The 21,388-nt window shown below is 40.2% G+C and overlaps 1 protein-coding gene across 1 annotated transcript in view; it reads right to left on the reverse strand.

The window, feature by feature from the left end:
* GALNT13 (polypeptide N-acetylgalactosaminyltransferase 13) overlaps positions 1 to 21,388 on the reverse strand; it is a 687,813-nt gene that overhangs the window by 44,120 nt on the left and 622,305 nt on the right. Inside the window, 1 exon segment of the mRNA XM_056117614.1 lies at positions 12,345 to 12,443. Within this exon segment, the coding sequence (XP_055973589.1) occupies positions 12,345 to 12,443 (99 nt within the window).

Genomic DNA, 21,388 nt, shown 5'->3' on the forward strand with positions numbered 1-21,388 from the left:
ATTCCATTCTAGGCCATGGGTCCTGATGTGGATTTCTTCGGCTGATGTTTTGGTCTTATCTTGGCACGAAAATCACCGACAATGATCTTGTAGAAGTTGTGGTCTTCTTTATAGAACTTCTCCAGCTCCATGTAGAACTTCTCAATTTCTCCTTCATCATAATTGGATGTTGGTGCGTAGACAAACAAAGATAGAAACTGCCAGCAATGAGCCACATCTATTCAAGTGTAATCATCTGATTCAGGTTGTTAGGCATTCGAATGAATCAATGCTCATGGCCAAGTTCGTGTTGACAAGGACACCGATGCCTCTGACGCCTCTTTTGTCGCATGTTCCGAGGAATATTTCTTCTCCAGTGTCGAAAACAGCGTGATGTGATTGATGCCTTCTTGTCTCAGTCAGACCAATGATGTCATACTTGATCTTTTTGCGCTTGTACCATCAGGTCCTTGATAGTTGCATCTGATGCCAGCATATGTGCATTGAAAGTACAGACAATCATTTTTGTCTTTCTTCGTTTTGGCAGCCTAGTTCAGTCTTGAGATTTTATCAGCCTCTCCTTCCTCATCCTTCTTAACGCTGCCATATTGGTGACACCTTCAGGGTCAGGGGAATGAGACCCATTGTAATTACTGGTTTGGGTATATCGAATACACAATGGATAGCTTGTCAGACTCTGCCGTACGGGCAGAATACTCTCGGTAGCTTGCAAGGCTCTCCGAGAGGGATGAATCCGGAGTTCTGACCTGTGTTAATGGTCAAGAATCAGGGACACTGTCTCATTTGCCAAGGCATCAAAAATTAGATGGGCTGGACACTTAATGAGATTTGGAGATGAGTGCTGAACTAGAGCTGTTACTGATTGGATTCTATGGGATGTCAAAAGACCGGGTGGCCGCCCACCTATAAGATAGTCAGACTTCTTCGTCAAGACCCTGAATGAATGATTTGAGGCTCTTCGTGTTCCTAGAATGAACAGATGCCATTGGGCTACACTAGCATGTGACAGGAACAAATGGAGACATTACTGGCACCGGCTCAAGCAAATCGATGATTAATGGGAAGTCAAGTGATCAATCAAGTGATATGTGAGGCTTAACCCGAGTGTGTGGAAAGCTGTCTGGAGCGGGACATTGGTGGGTAGTGGAGGTCGGCTCCGGGACTGGATCCCTTGGGGCGGAGATGGTTCTCACCTGCCCCTCTCTGGGGCACCCTGAGTGAAAACAGCCTGATGCAAGTCCGGTGGCATGGTTATGGGTGCCTCCTTTTATATTCCCATCTGGGAGGAGCATTTATGAGTTCTGGAGGATGGCCGATGAGGAGATTATCTGGTGCCAGCAGGGTGTGGTTTATGGGTGTGACCCCTGGGTCACCAGAGACTGGGGGAAGCCTGCAGATGCTCTCTGCTCCCAGGTCCTGTTGAATCTAGAGTTCAAGGTTTTAGCATTTTAATATTTTTCATACTAAACTAGCAAAAAATAAAAAGTAAACAAAACATAATTGGCCTCTCTAATATACCTCTCTAATCCAAGTCCTGGAGGAGTGTAACTAGGAATCAGTACAAATGCAGTGAATATAAACTTGGTGTGCAATCAACAATTTCATCAACTAGGTGAAAATTAGCTTTGCATCTCAATGATGTTACTAATCTCTCAAGGCTACCATTAAACTCATGAGTAAAATGATCGTAGTAACACTGTGTTGTTTATAGACTATTGTAACAACCAAAGAAGACAATGTATAATAACTGTTAGTGCTTGTTTCCTATATTCCTAAAATATCGCTATATTTCCAATATTGGCTAATATATTCCAATATATTCCTATATTGGCTATTTAATTTGACATTTAAAGGGATAATTAATCATTTGTGCTGCTTGGCTAATGTTTGGTGTTATTAGAATGATGTCATCAGCAAAGCAGAGGTGGTATAGTTGTCGACCGACTATTTTCACTCCCACTGCTTCCCATTCTAGTCATTGCATGACATTCTTGAGGGTGGCACTGAAGAGTTTTGGTGAAATGGTATCACCCTGCCGAACCTCTCTCTTGACATGAATGATCACTTCCTTGTAGATTGGTGAAATTCTGGTAGTGAATCCATAATACAGCTCACGTAGGATCCTGATGTATTGAGTGTGAACACCCTGTTTGGCTAGGGCTTTGATGACTGCTTCAGTCTCAAGAGAATCAAAGGCCTTCTTAGCTATGCAGCACAAATGCTGGCTGACTCTGACCATGAGTGTGGAAAGGTCAGACTACAGCTGAATCTCATGAAGACAATGTTTATGAGAAATGGTCTCATTCCTGATGTTCCGTTTGTTCTCAATGGAACGAATATCTCTGAATGCAACAGTTATGTGTATCTATGCCAAGAAGTCAACATGACAAATGATCTGGCACCTGAGTTGCGCAGAAAGAAGAGAGTGGCTTGGAATTCCTTCAAGAATGTTAAAGAAATAGCTAAGAGGACGAAGAACATCCGGCTCTAGGCACATCTCTTCGATTCCACTGTCCTTCCTGCATTAACATACACCTCAGAGACCTGGGCTCTACGGAAACAGTTGAGAATGCTATTCGGGTCTCCCAAAGAGGAATTGAAAGAGCTATGCTTGGAGTATCACTTTGAGCTTCACTCAAAGGAGAGAAAGAATCTGGAGTTCCAAACTTTGTTAACGATCAAGAATCAGAGATACTGTATCATTTGCCAAGGCATTGAAAATCAGATAGGCTGGACACCTAATGAGATTTGGAGACTACCGCTGGACTAGAGCCATTACTGACTGGATTCCATGGAACATCATAAGATCGCATGGCTGCCCACCTACGAGATGGTCAGACTTCTTCGTCAAGACCCTGAACGATTGGTTTGAGGCTCTTCATGTTCCTAGAATGAGCAGATGCCATTGGGCTACACTAGGACACGGAAGGACAAATGGAGACATTAATGGTGCCCGCTCGAGCAAATCGCTGAATAACGGTATGTCAAGTGATCAAGTGAATTAATCATTATATATTTACACTGTATGATCTTGCATAATCTTTGATCTGGCAAATTTACTTCTAGATATATTTTCTAAAGAATTGAATATGGATATTCTCCAAATTTTAGCTACAATGACATTTATGAGCCTGATATAACAATGAAATGAGCCTATAACAATGAAAATTCAGAGATTATATTGTTAATAAGGAGATAGTTAAATTAAATTTGTCAGTTAAAGTGTGTTCTGTTCAAAATAAGATGTTGTTGTTTAATAGTAGAAAAGACGCTAAGTTATTTGGATTTTAAAATAGTGAGTATGTCTTAAGTTAGTGACTGGAGCAATATGTGGCCAATAGAGAACTTTAAAAGAACTTTAGAGAAATGGAAACACAACAAAATAAACAGAGAATGGTAAATTATAAAACTATCAATAGTAAAAAAACCACCAAAGGAAACTAAAGTGAAAAGCCAGATATGCTGAATTATAAGAGGCTCTGTACATAATGAAGGATTTTGCATTTTTTTTTATTGTGGTGAATTGCTGGAGACTTTCATTCTGATATATCATAAATGGTGTAATCATAGAAACAGGTTTTAAACCTAGGTAAAAGAAGATAAAGACTAGGACAAAGTTTGGGTCACTTGTTATAAAAACTCTAGAGGAAGGTGTCAACAGACGTTTTTCAATAGAGATACCAGAACTTATGGCCCATAAATCTTCAGAAGTAAATTTTCTGCTCTGAGTATCATTTTTGGGTGACAGAGTGAAAGGAAAGTGAAATAGTGACCACTTTGAATACAGCTGTTGTTGGATGCAGGTAGAGATTGACAATAATTAACAATTGACAATAATCCACAGCAAATTCCAGATCTCAGGAGAGGCTGGGGTGAATAAAGAAATGAGTCATTAGTATTATAAAGGACATGGAGCTGCTTCTAGGAATTACTGTCACAATCCAATCTTCTCACAACACACTTACTACCACTAAAGAAATTTCCTTATTTCACTTGCAAAAATTTTATATTCAAATTCTGATCAAATTATTTCACTTTCTTTCTTTAGATACTTAATGATTATTGTAATATTACTAATGAAAGAAAAGCATTTTGAGACTGAATTATAAATAGATCCTATATTTGTTATTATTCTTTAAAACAGAAGAAAACATTACTACTAAAGTTTTTATTTTATTTACTTTTTGTGGTATTTTTAATGAATTATATTATTTTACATTTCTTGGGCCACACCGGTGGTGCTACTTAGCTCTGCACTGAGGAATTACGCATGGCAGGCTCAAAGGACCTTATGGGTTGCGACTGAACACAGGTCAGCAGTGTGCAAGGCAAGTGACCCACCCATTGCACTATTGCTCTGATCCCACTGCTAAGGTGTTTTAAAGAACACATCAAGATAATCAAATGTTGAGCGGCTAGAGCAATATAATTCTGTTGCCATTAATCATTCCCTGTAACTCAGTTTTCATTCATTTATGCTCCAAATTTTTATCATTTTATTTCTAAAGACAAATATATAAAATGTTCTTTCACTGAATAGAACAGAGGGTAAGGCGTTTGCATCTGAGCTACTAGGGTTCCATCCTTGGCAGCTCAGACTAAGTCTGCCAGGAGTAATTCCTGAGCTCAGCGTCAGGAGTGACAGGAGCATTGCTTGATGTGGCCCAACCCCCACTCTCCTGCCCATATATGCATATATACCAAATGTTGAATTAAACAGTAGTCATCCACTAGCTGTATTATTTTCACAGTATTCTCATCACAAAAATCTTTCTATTCTTTCAGGCATTTCCTTGACTTCAGCATAGTAGGTGACTAGCATATCTCAATCCCTATACCTGTTGCTAGAGATAAAGAGAAAAGAATATGCTGAATGTCTGAGTGTTTAAAAACTATTTTTTCAACAGACAAAAGGGAAAGGTAAGTTTCTTTCTGATATCTCTTAGAATTTAAACCAACACATGAAACCTGCCAATATCCTGTGCAAAAATAAATGGCTAAGGTATAAATGTCCACAAATGTCAAGAAACTTTTTTTAGGAGATTAAAAACAATATTACTATTTACTGTGAATTTTGTGTAAAAACAAGGGAGCCAAATTAGAACATTTTTATATGTTGGGGATACTTAAAAAACTCAAAACTAAATAACCAACCATAAAAATAGATTCAGTTTCCATGGTAACATGAAAGAGTAGCATTAAAAACAGTGAGGTAGCTCTGAGAATGAAATCCTAAAATCATATTTTAAAAAGAATTCAGAAATGTAACATATTCTTAATGTTAATTACCTTAAAATAATGAAAAATAAATTGTAATAGGTTGTCATGTGATTATTCAGTTTTTTAAAATTTATATATCTTAGAACAACAAGAGAAGCAATTTCCTTCTTAATATCCTTAACAATCATAATAAGTTTGCACTCTTGCCATGAGCAGTATTCAGTGAAAGAACATTCAATATTTTTGTCTTTAGAAGTGAAATGCTAAAAATTTGGAGCATAAATGAATGACAGCTGAGTTACAGAGAATGATTAATGGCAACAGAATTAAATGCACTAAGTAATTATTATAAGCCACTGTTGTATATTTTGTTTATCACTGAGAAAAAATTAAGGAAAAATTATGATTTTATGGATTGTATAATAACAAAACTTAGAAAATTAAGTAACTTGCCATAAGCTAAGCAATTAATCAAGTTAGACTCACGCTATAAAAGATATCTTTTATTCTTAATAGTTTGATTTCCACATTTTTTTAAATTATGAAAGTAATGAATATTTCAAAAGTGTGGGATAAAGTAAAATTTCCTATTAAACTCATTCTTCTGGGCCAGAGAGATAATACAGTGCACAAGAAACTTTCTTGCATGTGCAAAGTCTGAGTTTGAATCCTGGTACTATATACAGATCCTTGAGCACTTCTTGAGCACAGAGCCAGGAGTGAGCCCTGAGCAGCACAGGGTGTAGCTTCCAAAAAATATAACATTTAAAAAAAATCCTAATCATCATATAATTAATTTATATTCCAGATAGATTTCTTATGTTTCAAATACACTATATGTTTCAAATGCATACATAATTTGTATAAAAATATAGATATTATATATATCATACATAGAAAAATGTTCACATATTTTTAAATTATTTTAGCATTTTATTATTAATTATTATATTAGCAAGTCACCAACAACCAATATTTTAAATGACTATTAGAATGTATGCCAAAAACAGTAACAAGTCTTACAATGGAGATGTCATTACTGGTGCCCACTCGAGCAAATCAGTGAACAATGGGAGGACAGTACTATACAGTGCTATTGTAATGTATGTGCTATTATTGTGTATAGTCATTTCCTTAGGTTGTTTCCCTTTTTTGTCACATCTCTATTTCATTAAGCTGCATTCTTTTTTTTAATTGTTTGTTTATTCATTTATTTGACTTTTCGGGTCACATCTGGTGGTTCTCAGGAGTTATTTCTGGTTGCTTGAGGGACTATATGGAATGGGGCCGCATGCAAGGCAGCACATGGTGGGGGGAAAAAGCAGCTCAGATAGAGAAGGGAAGTAAAGGATGTTTGGAGGATTCACTCTGGATGAGAGATGCGTGCTGAAAGTAGACTATAGACTGAACACGATGACCACTCAATACCTCTATTGCAAACCACAACACCCTAAAGGAAAAGGGAATGTTCACATATTTTAATAGAAATATTAACAGGGAGCATTGTTATAGATAGGTTTTTATTGATAGATCTCCATATTGTTTTCCATGGAGGATGAACCAGATGACATTCCACCAATAGTGTATGAGGACTTCTTACTCACCACAACCCTGCAAACAATAGCATTTCCAGACTTTGATATGTTGGATATAAGTTTAGTTGTTCTTTAAAGGACAATTGTAAACCCTTGGTTTGTGCCCTGTCCTGTTTTATACAGACTCTCATCCCAAAACCTCACAAAATTCAACAACGCAATAACAGCAACAGCATACAAATAATCCTATTAAAAATGTGGAGAAAACCCAAATAGAAACTCCTGATAAAGATATACAGATGCCAAATAGACACATAAAAGAAATTCTTATTATCACTAATTTTGAGAGAAATAAGAGATATCAACTCACACCTATGAGAATGTCTTATATCAAAAAATTCAGAAACAACAATTATTGATGGGGGTATGAATGATGTCATATATCAAAAATGTCAGAAATAACAAATACTGATAGGAGTATAAAAATAATGAAACTTTCAAACACTGTTGACAGAAGTGTAAATTGTACTACAGAATAAAGTATAAAGACCTCTATGGAATAAAGTATGAATATTTCTTTAAAAATTAAAAAGAGAAATTCTACATAATCATATAAAAATAGAACCCTGTGAATTCTATTGTAAGTGTATATATATATATATCACACATATATATGGGGGCTATATGCATATAAACATATATTTATATTAAAAGAACAACACTAATTAAAAATAAGCATTTTTAAATGACACAATCTACTAAAATCTTCCAGACTTTTACTGAGTCATGGATGGGCTACCTTCCCTCATCTCCCTGTACTTCATGAAGCCTTAGCAATCACACTTATGAACTAAATCCCGAACCATGTAAGTTTTTTTTCCCGGCCATGATCCAGAGACTCAGAAATAAATCCTGAGAGATATCAAGTAGCAGAGATTCTGCCAAACCCTGGATAAGACTGAGTTGTCCAGGGTACCCTGGAGAGGGGGCAGGTGAGCCCATTACCAGCTCCAACAGAGCTCCTAGTAACCGAAAACCTCCACACTCCGCAATGCTGTCATGTTCCTGGCCAGAATCTACTGCTTGCAATGTCCAATAATTTCATGCAGAGATTAACCTGTTAAAAGACTTAAGTGAGCAGGTTTTAGTGACTGATATCTCCAAATTTTCACGGAGTTGGGGATGGGGGATGGGCTACCTCCCTCACTCTCTCTGTACTTCTCAAAACCCTGGTATCCACGCAAATGCTATAAAACACCACCCACTTAAAAATATAACTCTAGCTCTATCACCTTGTTAATAATTTGAACTTTCTGGAGCATGAAGCCAGACTCAAACCTTACAACACTGATAAACCAGGAGTAACACACCAGATTGAATGGGATGTAATATAGGCATCCAATCTTGATTAACAAAATGTCAACATAGAAGATACAACCCGTAAGAACATCCTAGTAATCTCTTTTACAAGGGCTTATTAACTTGGTGGTGAGATTCACAATCTTAACTAACTTTCTTCTGAGGAAATTTTTTTGATCATTCTTTTAGGAAATTATAAGAAGCAATATAAAATAAATTATTGAGGACCTGCTATAGGGGCAGGTTTAAAAGGTGGTTGGGAAAATTGGTGGTGAGAAGATGCAATGGTGGTAGAACTGGTGTTGATATATTGAATATCTGAACAAATTGTCATGGACAACCTTGTAAACCACAGTGTTTCGATAACGTGTAAGGGGAAAGTAAAATAAAAAATTAATCAAGCCAACAATGGAAACAGAGTGAGACATGGAACTTTCCATAGAGTTGTTAAAGCAAATACAATGCTCTAAAGAGTAGAATTCTGGTTTCTTGTTATCTTCACTTTCTTTTGTTTTGTTTTGGGATCACACTCAGCAGTGCTGATCAGGGAACACTCCTGGCTCTGTGCTCAGGGATCATTTCTGGCAGTACTTGGGGTACCCAATGGCATGCTGGGGATTCTGCCAAGGTCAACTATATGCAAAGCAATTTCCCTCCTTGCTATAGTATCTCTCCAACCCCCTTATAATCTTTAAAAATACACAATTTCTTGTGAATTGTTTGGCTAAAGTTTTTTAAAACCACAAAGCTGATGGAAACATCACACAGGTTAAATATACAGGTGGCAAAAATTAACCAAAGTCAAACCAGTCACTGCTCAATGCTCAGACTATTTAAAGGCAGGGAGCCCAGCTCTCATCTGCCTCCGATAATCTGAGTCTCACCTATATCACTAACTATTAGGGTCAGCTCTGTGAGCAGAAACTATTACTAAAGTGACTCTCAGTAAGAAGCTTCACTTCTCTACATTTTCCTCCCCTTACACTAGGGAGAATAACAGTGATATTGTAATAAATTCAGGGAAAAGACAAAGTCCGTTAACTGAATAGAGGAAATATTTCAAGTGTAAGCTCAGGATCTAAAATCCCCGCCATAATAACTTAGTAACTTTGACAAATGACAAATCTTTTCTCACCGCAGACAATCATGGGGGAGAGCAAACCACCCCACACAACTCCAGAAGATTGAAATAAGTTAATATTAATATGTGATGGTTCAATAGTGCCAGGCACATAGCAAAGCACTTAGTACCTCTGTATTATTTTTGTTGTTGTTTTTTATATAAATCTGTATTATTTTTGAAATCTATGACAACAATTATGTTCAAATGAAATTATATTTAATGACATCAACTTGAATAAAAGCTGAAAAACTTAAATTTACATTGAAGTCTAATTATAAAATAGTGAAGAGTCAACAGCTACAAATAAACCATGTGACTCACCAAGGTTGTCAGTGTGGGATTTTCCCCCACAACTGAAGAGTACTCAAATACTATTTTCTGTTCATTCTATTTGACAGTTCTTAAAGTGTTGTTGGAACCCAATAGGAGAGAGAGAACAAAAGTGAATGCCCTGCCACAGAGGCAGGGAGGGATGGGGGGATGGGGGTGGGAGGGATATCATCCATGGTGGTGGAAAATGGGCACTGGTGGAAGGATGGGTATTTGATCATTGTATAATTGAAACCCAAGCACAAAATTTGTAAGTCTACAAATGTACCTCACTAATAAAAATTTAAAAAAATAAATTATTGTTGGAATAAACAATATAAAGTAATTTTTTTATGTGCCAAAGTGGGCAGGCTGAAATTATGAGGGAAATTGTGGATATTGGTGGAGTGAAGATTACACTAGTAGTGTTGGGACACTAAATGTATAATAAACAACTGTATAATGAACAACTTCATAAATCATGGTGTTTTTCATAAAAATATCTTAAAATTATAAATGGCACAATAAAACAGATAATTTTAAAAACAGTAGGAGTCAAACAAAGACTTGCATATAAGGCGATCCCAATATGGTTATCAGCGGATTTCTCAATAGTAACTCTTTAGGCCATGAGGAATTGGCACGATACTAATTATTGAATGAAGAAGACCCCCAACCTAGAATACTATGTTCAACTGGGTTTTCAGACTTGAAATAATGATAAAAAGGCCCTTCCTCAAAGATATTTAAAGTATAGTCATGACTATTAAATAAATCTTCAAGAAATTTTTTAACATTAGTCTATAAATAAAAAAACCCACTTGGATTCTGTATGGTACGAAAGAACATAAAAATGTGTAATAAAATTATCATTTAGAAAGAAACCAAATTGCTTTCAATTTAAAATGAGATGCTAGCTTAGAATTTTAGATAAAAACCTCAAATATCAAAATGTTATATCAAAACAAATATACTTAGAAAAATAAAAATAGGCAAGTATATCTCAAAGTATAGGGTAAAATGAACAGATACAAAAGACAGTGATACTCAGAATCCTATACACATGGCAATTTATATGGAAAATATGGGTTTTTTTGCTACACCCAGTGTAACTCAGTGTTTATTCCTGGCTCTGTCCTCCTGGTGGGGGTCAGGAGACCATATCAGGGACAATCAAATCTGGAAATCAAGTCCATGAATCAAATCTGGGAATCAAATCTGGATCTGACATTTGCAAGGTAAATACCAACTGTATTATTGCTTCAATCCTGGAAATACTTTCTTAGAAATTTTAAATTTTCACTAAATGTCTAATGTCCTAAATTCACCAATCAAAAGGCACACAGATAAATCAGGAAACAAAAACACGTACACTGTCTGTAGAACTCCAATGCTAAATATAGTATAAATTTATTGTTTCCAAGTTTTTATTTTTAATTAAAAAGAAACTTCCCGGGCCAGAGTACAGCAGGTAGGGTGTTTTCCCTGCATGTGGCCAACCTGGGTTCGATCATCAGCATCCCATATGTTCCCCGAAGCACTGCCAGGAGTAATTCCTGAGTGCGGAGCCAGGAGTAATCCCTGAGCATCGCTGAATGTGAGCCCCCCGCCCCCCAACCCCCAAAAAGAAATTTTCTTATTATCTCCATTGATTCACACAGGTCTTATCAGAAATGTTGTACCAACACTCATAAAGGTCATTAATGAAACTCGATTCATTTAGTTTTGTCACGGATAAATCCATACTGCTGTGCTGAGTGATAGAATATTTGCTTTCTTAATTAAATCTACTGCATTGGGTGAAGAAATCACTGTTGTGTATCTCCTAAATTTTTATAGACAACTTGCTCACGGAGGATCAGCTTCCTAAAATTCTGTTTCGTTATAATATCCCATGAGTTCCAAACTTACTCAACTCAAGGAAGCAGGGATGCTTTGTCAGGGTTCAAAGTCAAGTAGCCTAATGGTAAACTTTGACAAGCTTCTTTCCAATGCTTAAAAATTACATGAGAATTCCTGTAATATTCTGATGAGTCTCTGATAAATGAGTTGGATCACAAATAAAAATTTATCTTATACTTTTTATCAGTCATCAATATTTCTTCTAAATTTTCAGCTCTGCCTTATTCAAAGGAAATCTTTAGACAGATAAATCAAAATAAAACAGCCATGCATTTAAAACTTTTATTGAATCTCAAAAAGTTGACACACACAAACATTTGCAAAGAAATTTAGACTAATGCTAATGAGGATGTATTTAACTCTTGTATAATTTTATATTATTGAGTTAGTAGCACTGTAGCACTGTCTTCCCATTGTTCATCGATTTGCTAGAGTGGGAACCAGTAATGTCTCCATTGTGAGATTTTTTATTACTGGTTTTGGCATATCGAATACGCCACAGGGAGCTTGCCAGGCTTTGCCGTGCAGGTAGGATACTCTCAGTAGCTTGCCCGGCTCTTTGAGAGGGACAGAGGAATCTAACCCAGGTTGGCCTCGTGCAAGGCAAACACCCTACTCACTGTGTTATAGCTCCGACACGGAGTTAGTAACAGAATTACATATAATCCTCATTTGTCCGTTCAGACATTGTAAAATAAGACGATTTTAAATAATTAACTATCCTCAACTATAAGCTCATTAGATGTTTCCCTTTCAATTAAAATTATCCAGGGTTATCTCAAGATATTTAGAATAAAACAGTAATGTTAATTTTTGGATCAAATGCTTAATAGTCTTGCTACATTCTTTCACAAAAGAATCCTCCCAAATATGAAGTTTATTAAAAAGGAGCTTACCTGATTTCCTCCCATGCCATGGCAGTTGAATATACCCACTTTTTCATTTTCTTTGCGGCCCATGTTGTCTAAACACTGATTGGTTTCAACATTTCTTATCTAAAGGATGCATAAAAATATAAGTTGGATAGTCATTTCAGTCAGAAAGTAATTTATATTATCAAATTGTATATTGAAAAGAATAATACATTAAAATTTCTCCAATAACACGCTGTTTTAAATATTTTGTCAGTTCTTAGATATGTATAAGATTGTAAATTTATACAGAAGTAAATTTTAATAACACTGTAACTGTCATTAGTATCTAATTAAGATAACAGTTTACAGTATAGTATTTGAAAAGAAGATTCTATAAGATGTAAAAGGAATTTTTCCCGAAATTCTTTTAAGTTTATGATACTTTGTAAATTTTACTCAAAAATTAATCTATTCTAGAACTTCTATACTATCACAAAAAAAGAATATAAATAATTCACTATTTCTTAGATTGCTTTATTACTAGATTTCCAGTAAGTATATTGATATAGATTAATCATATTGTATATTTCTCTAACCAAAAGCAGTTTCACATATCTTGATTCACTGACAATGCTAAACTTAATGGAAAATTGTTGACTCTAAGAAAATTCAGTATAAAGCTAATTGGTGATTTCACCTTAAACATTTAGCAAAAACACCATTAAATTGCCAAATACAAACGATGATGTCTGGTTTACACTAAAACACTGCATTAGTCTCAAACTTTATATAAAGCTAATTCATATTCAACTTAAATGTAATTACAAAAGCCATTCATTAAGATTTAAATTGCAGGGGATATGATGCCGCCAGCAGGTCAATTTGTACCTGTGAGGCGAGTGCATCAGCAGCCTGATGGCACCGTCAGGCCTTCAGATACCCCAAAATTGCTGCTGTGTCTTTGGTCAGACCCCAGAAACTTGGGGCAAAGTTTACCAAGAAAGTAAATGGCCAAAAGTTAAGTATGTGGGAGACACACCCACAAACCACCTCTGGTTCAGCTATATAATTGGAGGCATGGCCTCTCTGGTTCCTGATCGAACTAATTAATGGCCATGATCCCAGAGACTCAGAAATGAATCTTGGAACCCAAGGGCTTTTGGCAGAAATGCGTCCTGTTCCTGCAGTAGGTTACTGGCTCTGGGCCAATCAAGATGGGAATAGGTTTCTTGCCTTGGCCTGTTCCCCTTGGCGGCCCAGTGACCACCATCCTCCAGAGGCTACTGGACAGTTAGGTTTGGGCCTACAGTGATGAGACATGCGGGGCCTCACCAGATGGGGGTGGAACCAGTCCTTTCCTCCCCATCCCAGCGAGACCCCGAGTCGCTGCCCACAAATGGCCTCTCTGGCTCCTGATCAAGCTAATTAACGGCCATGATCCCAGAGACTCAGAAACAAATCTCGAAAACCAGGGACTTTTGGCAGAAATGCATCTGGACCGCATACAAGGTGGCTGCTGCCTCAGAGCTTCTTGGAAAGCCAGGAATGAGCCGGCGGTGACGGGACAACTGCAGTCTCATGGGAAGGGGGGGCAGTCTCATGGGAAGGAGAGCCTTTTTCTCTCCCAGCAGCAAGGTGACCACCACCTCAGAGCTTATTGAAAAGCCAGGTATGAGCCAGCATTGACCAGGCAACTGCAATCTCATGGAAAGGGGGGCGGTACTGGCATGTCCTTCACACCCTACCAAGGTCATGAGTTGCCCCCCCACGAGCGACTCTCTGGCATTGCCATGGCTCCAGAGGCAAAAGGACTTAATCCAGAGCCTGGAAGCTTGTGGCAGAAAAGTGAATGGACCATGCATTAAACTATAGCTTCATGACTCCCCGGGAGGGAAAAGGTGTTGCTCCCTTCCACCTTTTTCCCGCCCAGCAGCAAGGTGGCCACAGCCTCAGAGCATATTGAAAAGCCAGGTATGAGCTGGCATTGACGGGGCAACTGCAGTCTCATGGAAAGGGGGTCAGTACCGGCATGTCCTTCACACCCTACCGAGGTCACGAGTTGCCCCCCACGAGCGGCTCTCTGGCACAGCCAAAACACCAGACACACAGAAACCAATCTCGTAACTATCTGGCTCTTTGCAGAAATCCAAAATCACAAGGCTGCTATTGTGGCCACGCGAGATTATATGATTCTCGTAACCAGATATAGAAAACAAAGTACTTCACAATGCCTTTTCAGCAATTCTGATTGTTGGGGGGGAAAATTCTAAACAATAATGGTGCATCTTTTATTGAAATGATGAATGTAATCAATGTAGAGAAGAGTTGAGTGGAAATCATCTGCCTCACAGGCATTGGGAGGGGCGGGAGGGGGTATATTGGGGTTCTTGGTGGTGAAAAATGAGTACTGATGAAGGGAAAGGTGTTTGATCATTGCATGACTGAGACTTAAGCCTGAAAGCTTGATAACTTTTCCCACAGTGATTCAATAAATAAATATAAGAAAAAATAAATAAAATTATAAAAAAAGTAAGGTGGAATTCATGCCCAATTTAATCAGCTAGTCAGTGGCTGAATAAATAGCAGCACTCCTACATTTAAAAAAAAGAAAGAAATCCTTGGGATTTTAAATGTAAATTTTTTTGTTATTTATAAGTAGATTGTTTTTATTTTTTCCTTTCCAATCTGGATGCCTTTTATTTGTTTCTTGCCTCACTACCCTAGGTAGAGCACCCAGTACAACATAGATGAAGTGAATATCCTTATCTCGTTCCTGATCTTACCAGGGAAGTACTTGTCCCTTACCCTGATGATATGTTGTCAACTGTGTGTTTTTCTTGGATGCCTTTATTTGTTTCTGTAAATTCCCTTCTTTTGAAAAAAAAAGAGTTAAGTTGCTAAAATTCCTAAATTGAGTGCAAAAAGAATGGCTCAAAAGAGAAGGCAAACTATTTTAATAGATGGAATGTGAACTTTTTGACATGGAAAATACTCTATTTGCCTAAATATTTTTTTCCAAAATTTTATTTTATTAATGCCCCATGGCCCGGCAAGCTACCGAGAGTATTCGATATGCCAGACACAGTAACAACAAAGTCTCCAATGGAGACGTTACTGGGCCCGCTCGAGCAAATCGACGATCAACGGGAGGGCCTTTACCTTTTAATGCCCCATGATTACAAAATTATTCACTGGATTTTTGACATACAATGTTCCATTATCAATTCCACTGCCATTATCAACTTCCCTCCACCAAAGTTCCTAGTTTTCCTCTTCTACTCCCACTCCAACCCCAGATCCCAGCTGGGGTTTTAATTTTGGTTACTAAAGTTTGTGTTTCATGATTTCAGTGTTGTTTTTGTCTCATGACTCTGACTCTGTAGTTTGGATATTTAGTTCTATTATTCCTTAATACCACCAATGTATCTGGTGGCCCTTGATCTCCACCCTGTTGCATCTTATCTGTCTCTTCTAACCTTCCCCTGCACTCTATCTCTTTAGTTCTTCGTATACTCTGGTGCCAAGGGATGATATCTCATCCCTTTTTTTTGAATTATTGCATTTTCTCATCCAATTACTCTAAGTACCACATATAAGTTATCATTCTGTGTTTTCTCTTCTCCTGGCTAATTTAATTTAACATGTCATCTTCCAGTTCTATCCATGTCGCAGCAAATTACAGGATTACATCATTCCTCGTAGCTGCATAGTATTCCATTGTGTATTTATACCAAGTTTTTAAATATATTCCTCCCCTTAAGGGCCAAATAAGCAACAGAGAATAGTGAGGATTAGAATTCACTCTTGGTAAGGATAGAAAGAATTGAGCAAAGTGTTCCAACTCCATTTCAGTGGATTGAAACATTCATTAATAAATTTGAATAGCAGCTCTTTTTACCCAGGTACCTGCCCCATGGAAGGGCTTCTTCCTGGGGTTGCCATCTACCTAGATCCCCAGAGAGTGGCCTGTTTTCATTCTTGATCTGTGGGGGTCAGAAATTGAAGCACACCACACACAACCAAAGCTGAACCGTTCCGGGCACCCTCTGCTAATCTCACCCAGGTACCCGCCCGGTGGCAGGACTCCTTCCCAGAGCAGCGGTCAAGTTATTCTCCCCCTCCATATCCCATATAAACCATAAGTTACCCTCTTAGATGGAACTTTCACTAGGTTAGCTTAACCACCAATAATTCATTAAGCCAATAATTCATTAAGCCCATCTCAATATTGCATCATAAGTTGAATAGCAACAGTGATCGTGAAGAGCTAAATCACACAGGTCACAATAGTAAAGCAAGGTAGAAGCCCACCAGGCTTACTTATTGAAGAAGCTAGCCCAGTAGACCCCAACAGTAATGAAGTGCTAGACAACCTCTCTGACAAGAAATTTAGAAGGGAGCTACTGAGGATACTTAGGGAGCTAAAAGAAACAATCAAAAGTAATTCCAATAAAAGATAAGAGGATTTGAAGGTAGAAATGAGGAAAATACAAACAAAATTACAAATGGAAATATCAGACCTGAAAAATCTGGTAGGCAAATTGAAAAACTCAGTGGAAGGCCTCAGCAACAGAGTAACAGCTGCTGAGGACAGAATCATTGAGCTCAAAGACGAAGCCCAGAGACTCTCCAGAAAAGAGCAGAACATGGAAAAGAGACTCACAATTCGGGAACAGATGGCAAGAGAAGATCGTGATGAAGCCAAGAGGATAACATAAGAATTATTAAAGTCCCAGAGGGACAGGAAGAAAACCCCGGTGAAGAAGAAACTGTCAAAGACATCATTGCTACAACGTTCATAGAGCTGAAGAAAACATGTTACCACAATCAGGAGGCCTGAAGGGTACTAGCTAGAAGAAATCCGAATAAAAATACCCCAAGACACATCCCGATCCAAATGACCAAAAGCTTCGATAGAGACAAAATTCTGAAAGCAGCAAGATTAAAGGAAGAAATTTCCTCTAAAGGAGCATCCTTAAGATTCACAGAGAACTTGTCTGATGAAACCCTTACGGCCTGAAAACAGTCGTGGTATATAGTGAAAAAAACTCAATGAAATAAATGCCTCGCCAAAAATACTTTACCCAGCGAGATTCTCATTCATAACAGAAGGAACAACACACAGTTTCACAGACAAACAACAGATCAGGAAGTTCATAGGCTCAAAACATGGTTACTAGAACAGCTAATTGGGCTACTTTAAGACAAGACAGGCCCCTCAAATACACCAAATTTAAAGAAAAATGGGGCAAAACACCATAAAAATAATCTCTCTCAATGTCAATGGGCTAAACACACTGATTAAAAGACACAGAGTGTCAGGATGGATTAGAAAATTGAACCCAACATTCTGCTGCCTTGCAAGAAACACATCTCAATAGCCAGAGCAAACACAGGCTGAAAGTCAAAGGCTGGAAAACAATCCTACAGGCAAAAAACTCCCATAAAAAAGCTGGGGTAGGCCTCCTCCTGTTAATCCTAAATGCTATGCCTGTCTTCTTCCCCTCCCAAGTCAGTTAACTCCACCAGTATTCGAACCCGGGACTCGGATTTCTCCGCGCAAGCATCCCAGGCATCCTCTAGGACCCTGGGATCACAGCATCCCTGAGCCTCTTCCTCTTTGTCCCCAACACTGTGCCAGTCTTCTTCCCCTCCCAGCTAGTATCCCCCCCACACACACACCCCAAGTACCCGTGGGGATGTGGCCTTTTCAGAAGTGAGCGTGGCTTCCATAGAAGTGGGTGTAGTCTAATTTGGGGCTGGCCAATGCTCACATGGCCCAAAGTAGTTTAGTCATACCAAGATATCTAGTGTAACATCTCAGTCCCCATATCTCCACACCATCATGAAGAAACAACACAAATCCCCACCATGTGGGGATCACAATCACGATCATGATCATCCTTTTGTTCGTCGATTGCCTCAAGCAGGCACCAGTAACATCTCCTTCGTCCTAGCCCTGAGATTCTAAAAAGTGCCACATTCAAGGCTCTTTCAGGGTTAGGAGAATGAGACCGATCATTGTTACTGGTATTTGGCATATTGGGTACGCCACGGGGAGTTTGCCAGACTCTGCCGTGTGGGCAGGTTACATTTGGTAGACTGCCAAGTTGTCCAAAGCAAGAATGAGATAATAAGATGTCGTGCAGACACGAATGCGTGTGCTTCCAGGAGCTGGGTTTTGTAGTCTCTGGATCTTGACCATTAATGGGATTACACTGCGCTGGGGGGGGGGGGGGGGGGGGCAGTTGGTGGGTGTGACCCCCGCCTACTGGAAGATGGAGGATCTGGGTGGAGAATGCTCAGCCCTGATCTGAGCAGGCTAGAAGATCTCAGCCCCAACAACAATGACAGCTAATATTATGCATTTGCTAAGCAAAAGGGCCTCTGCTAACCCAAGCCTCACAGCTGAAGGATATTCCCCCTGCATCCCTACAGGGATGCCCATGAGAGCAAACTCAACTCTGTCCAGACTCACGGTCCAGCAGCAGCACCTTCTCGGGAATGATGCCCCATAACTCCACCTACTCCAAACCCTGACACTAACGCTCACCACGTTCCCAAGTAAAAACACCAAGTAAACAGGATTTCGTGATGAGCATCAGCCCCAAAGAACAAAATTGCAACACTCTTGAGTAACCTCACTTGTGGGCAGCACCACACAGCACCCTCCCTCCCCACTCGCCCTGGGTGATGGACCACAGGCCTGAAGTGGGTCACTGGTCACCGGTGCCCCCTTGTGGCACAACTCAGAATTCCCAAGCCCCAGAGAAAAAAGGCGGGTTTTGAACTGAGCTCCAGGCACTTGGGATGTCGAGGGCACAGCAGAGCTCAGGGTGCTCCCGGTGCCAGCAGCAAAGGCCCTTCCTACTTCCCGCTCTCTGGGGACACTGCACCTTCTGGGGCTCACGGGGTGAGCTGGTTGCAGGTATCCCCTGGTGAAATGCGGAGTGGTGTGGGGGGGATTGTTCTGTCCCCCAGGAGCTGAGTCTAGTCTTTTGTTTTTGTGCCAGCACACCTGGCGGTGCTCAGGGCTTCCTCCTGGATCTTCAGGGATCCTGGCAGTGCTCGGGGGATCACCTGGGATGCTGAGGATCGATCCTGGATTGGCTGGGTGAGATTGGCTGCGTGAGAGGCAAATGCCCGACCTGGTGAACTATGGCTCCAGCCCCACCACTGAGTCTTGGAGGGCCGAGTGGGGGGTGGGGGTCAATCAGCTGAAGGTGAGGGGGCAGCGCTGCCTGGAGACCCCTGAATTGGCCAATGCCTTGAGCGAAATCTCACTGAGGCCCGCGGGCTCCCATACTCCCTGAGCACCGGCTGGCTAGTCTCGCTGAGGGGCAGGGGGCTCCTGGGGTCTCAGCGCAGAAGCGGAAGCTGAGTCTGACCTAAAGTCAGCGCCACAGCCAGTCTCCCTCCGCGCAAACCTTCCCCAGGACCCCATGCTGCCCAGCGTCTCCCTCTCCTCCTCTCGCCCTCTCCTTCCACCCACAGCCTGGGACTGCCCCTCTCCTCACAGCTGGCTCTTCACTCCCTCTCCTGGGGATCAGAGGGATAGTGACAGCGGCTACAGTCCTTGCCTGGTATGTGACTGTGGTTGTGATCGAGGTTCGAATCCCGATGGTACAGGATCCGCAACGTGCCGCCAGGTGTGACCCCTGAGCACTTCTGCATGTGCCACATCTGCAGCCCGAATCAAAAGAAAAGTCCAAGGGTGGAGAGAGAGTAGAGCAGGCAGGCGCTTGCCTTGCACAAGGCATCTATCCTTATCGTCTCCTGAGCCTGCCAGGATTAATTCCAGAGCACAGAGCTAGGAGTAAGCCCTGAGTGGCCCAAACGGTGTCACCCAAAAGCAAAAAGCACACAAACACACACACATACACACACACACACACACACACACTTTAAAAAAAAAGTCTAAACTGTTCAAATGGCCTGCAAGCCCCGCCCCCCCAGCTCCAGGCCTGGTCCAGAACAGGCCTGCTCCCTCCAGGGCCTCCTTCTCTCACCCCTTGCTCCTACTGGAACAACACAGCCTCCGGGGATGTGCGTGGCAGGTATGGGGCCTTCAGGTCTTCCCTCCTCTCACGTCCCTGCCAGGCCCTGCAGCCAGCAAGCAGCCATTGCTCCAAGATCTGAGCCGAAGCCTCTGGTCTCTGACCTCCAAATAAGAAGCCCTCAGGCCAGTCTCCTGTCTTTGCACCAGCTCTGTCTCTTGGTGAGCACAGCTACAGGAGTCCCTCCACCTCACCCTCCCCTCAAAAATATTTGTGAGACCTCTCCTGGTCTCACAAAATTTCCCTGAGAGGAGGCTGCATCGACCCTGGCAACTCCCTCCCCCTCCCTTCAACAAACCAGACCCTTCAGTCCATGGTGCAAAGGTCAAACAGAACAAACCAGAACACTAGGCATGCACAGGGACATGTAACCGAGAAACATTGGGACCTGAGGGGCAGCCAGATTGAGGGGCTCAGAGATGTAGGTCAGTGTAATAGCACCTGCTTTGTACACGTGAGGCCCTGGGTTCATCCCTGGCACCACACACACACACACACACACACACACACACACAGAGAGAGAGAGAGAGAGAGAGAGAGAGAGAGAGATGAAATAATGAAGATATTCAATGAACTCAATGAAATAGAAAGACAAACAGTAACATGAGAGAAACAATTGAGAAATTATGGGAAGAAATGAGAACAGAAATTGGAAAGCTATGCACAGAAATGTCACAAATAAAATATTCCATATATGAAATAAAAAACTCAGTCTGTGCCCTCAACAGAAGAATGGCCAGAGCTGAAGACAGAATCAGTGAGCTGGAAGATCAGCTGCACAAAGCAGAAACTCTCCCAAACAGTATCTATGAAGCCCATATCTCTCTAATACCAAGAGGAAACAAAGACACCACAAGAAAAGAAAACTACAGGCCGATATCCCTGATAAACACAGATACGAAGATTCTCAACAAAATACTAGCAAATAGAATTCAACAACTCATCAAAAAGATCATACACCATGACCAAGTGGGATTCATCCTGGGGATGCAAGTATGGCTTAACATTCGGAAATCAATCAAAATACTT

The sequence above is a fragment of the Sorex fumeus genome, unplaced genomic scaffold (assembly GCF_029834395.1).
Source record: "Sorex fumeus unplaced genomic scaffold, SorFum_2.1 ptg000035l, whole genome shotgun sequence".
NCBI lineage: Eukaryota > Metazoa > Chordata > Mammalia > Eulipotyphla > Soricidae > Sorex > Sorex fumeus.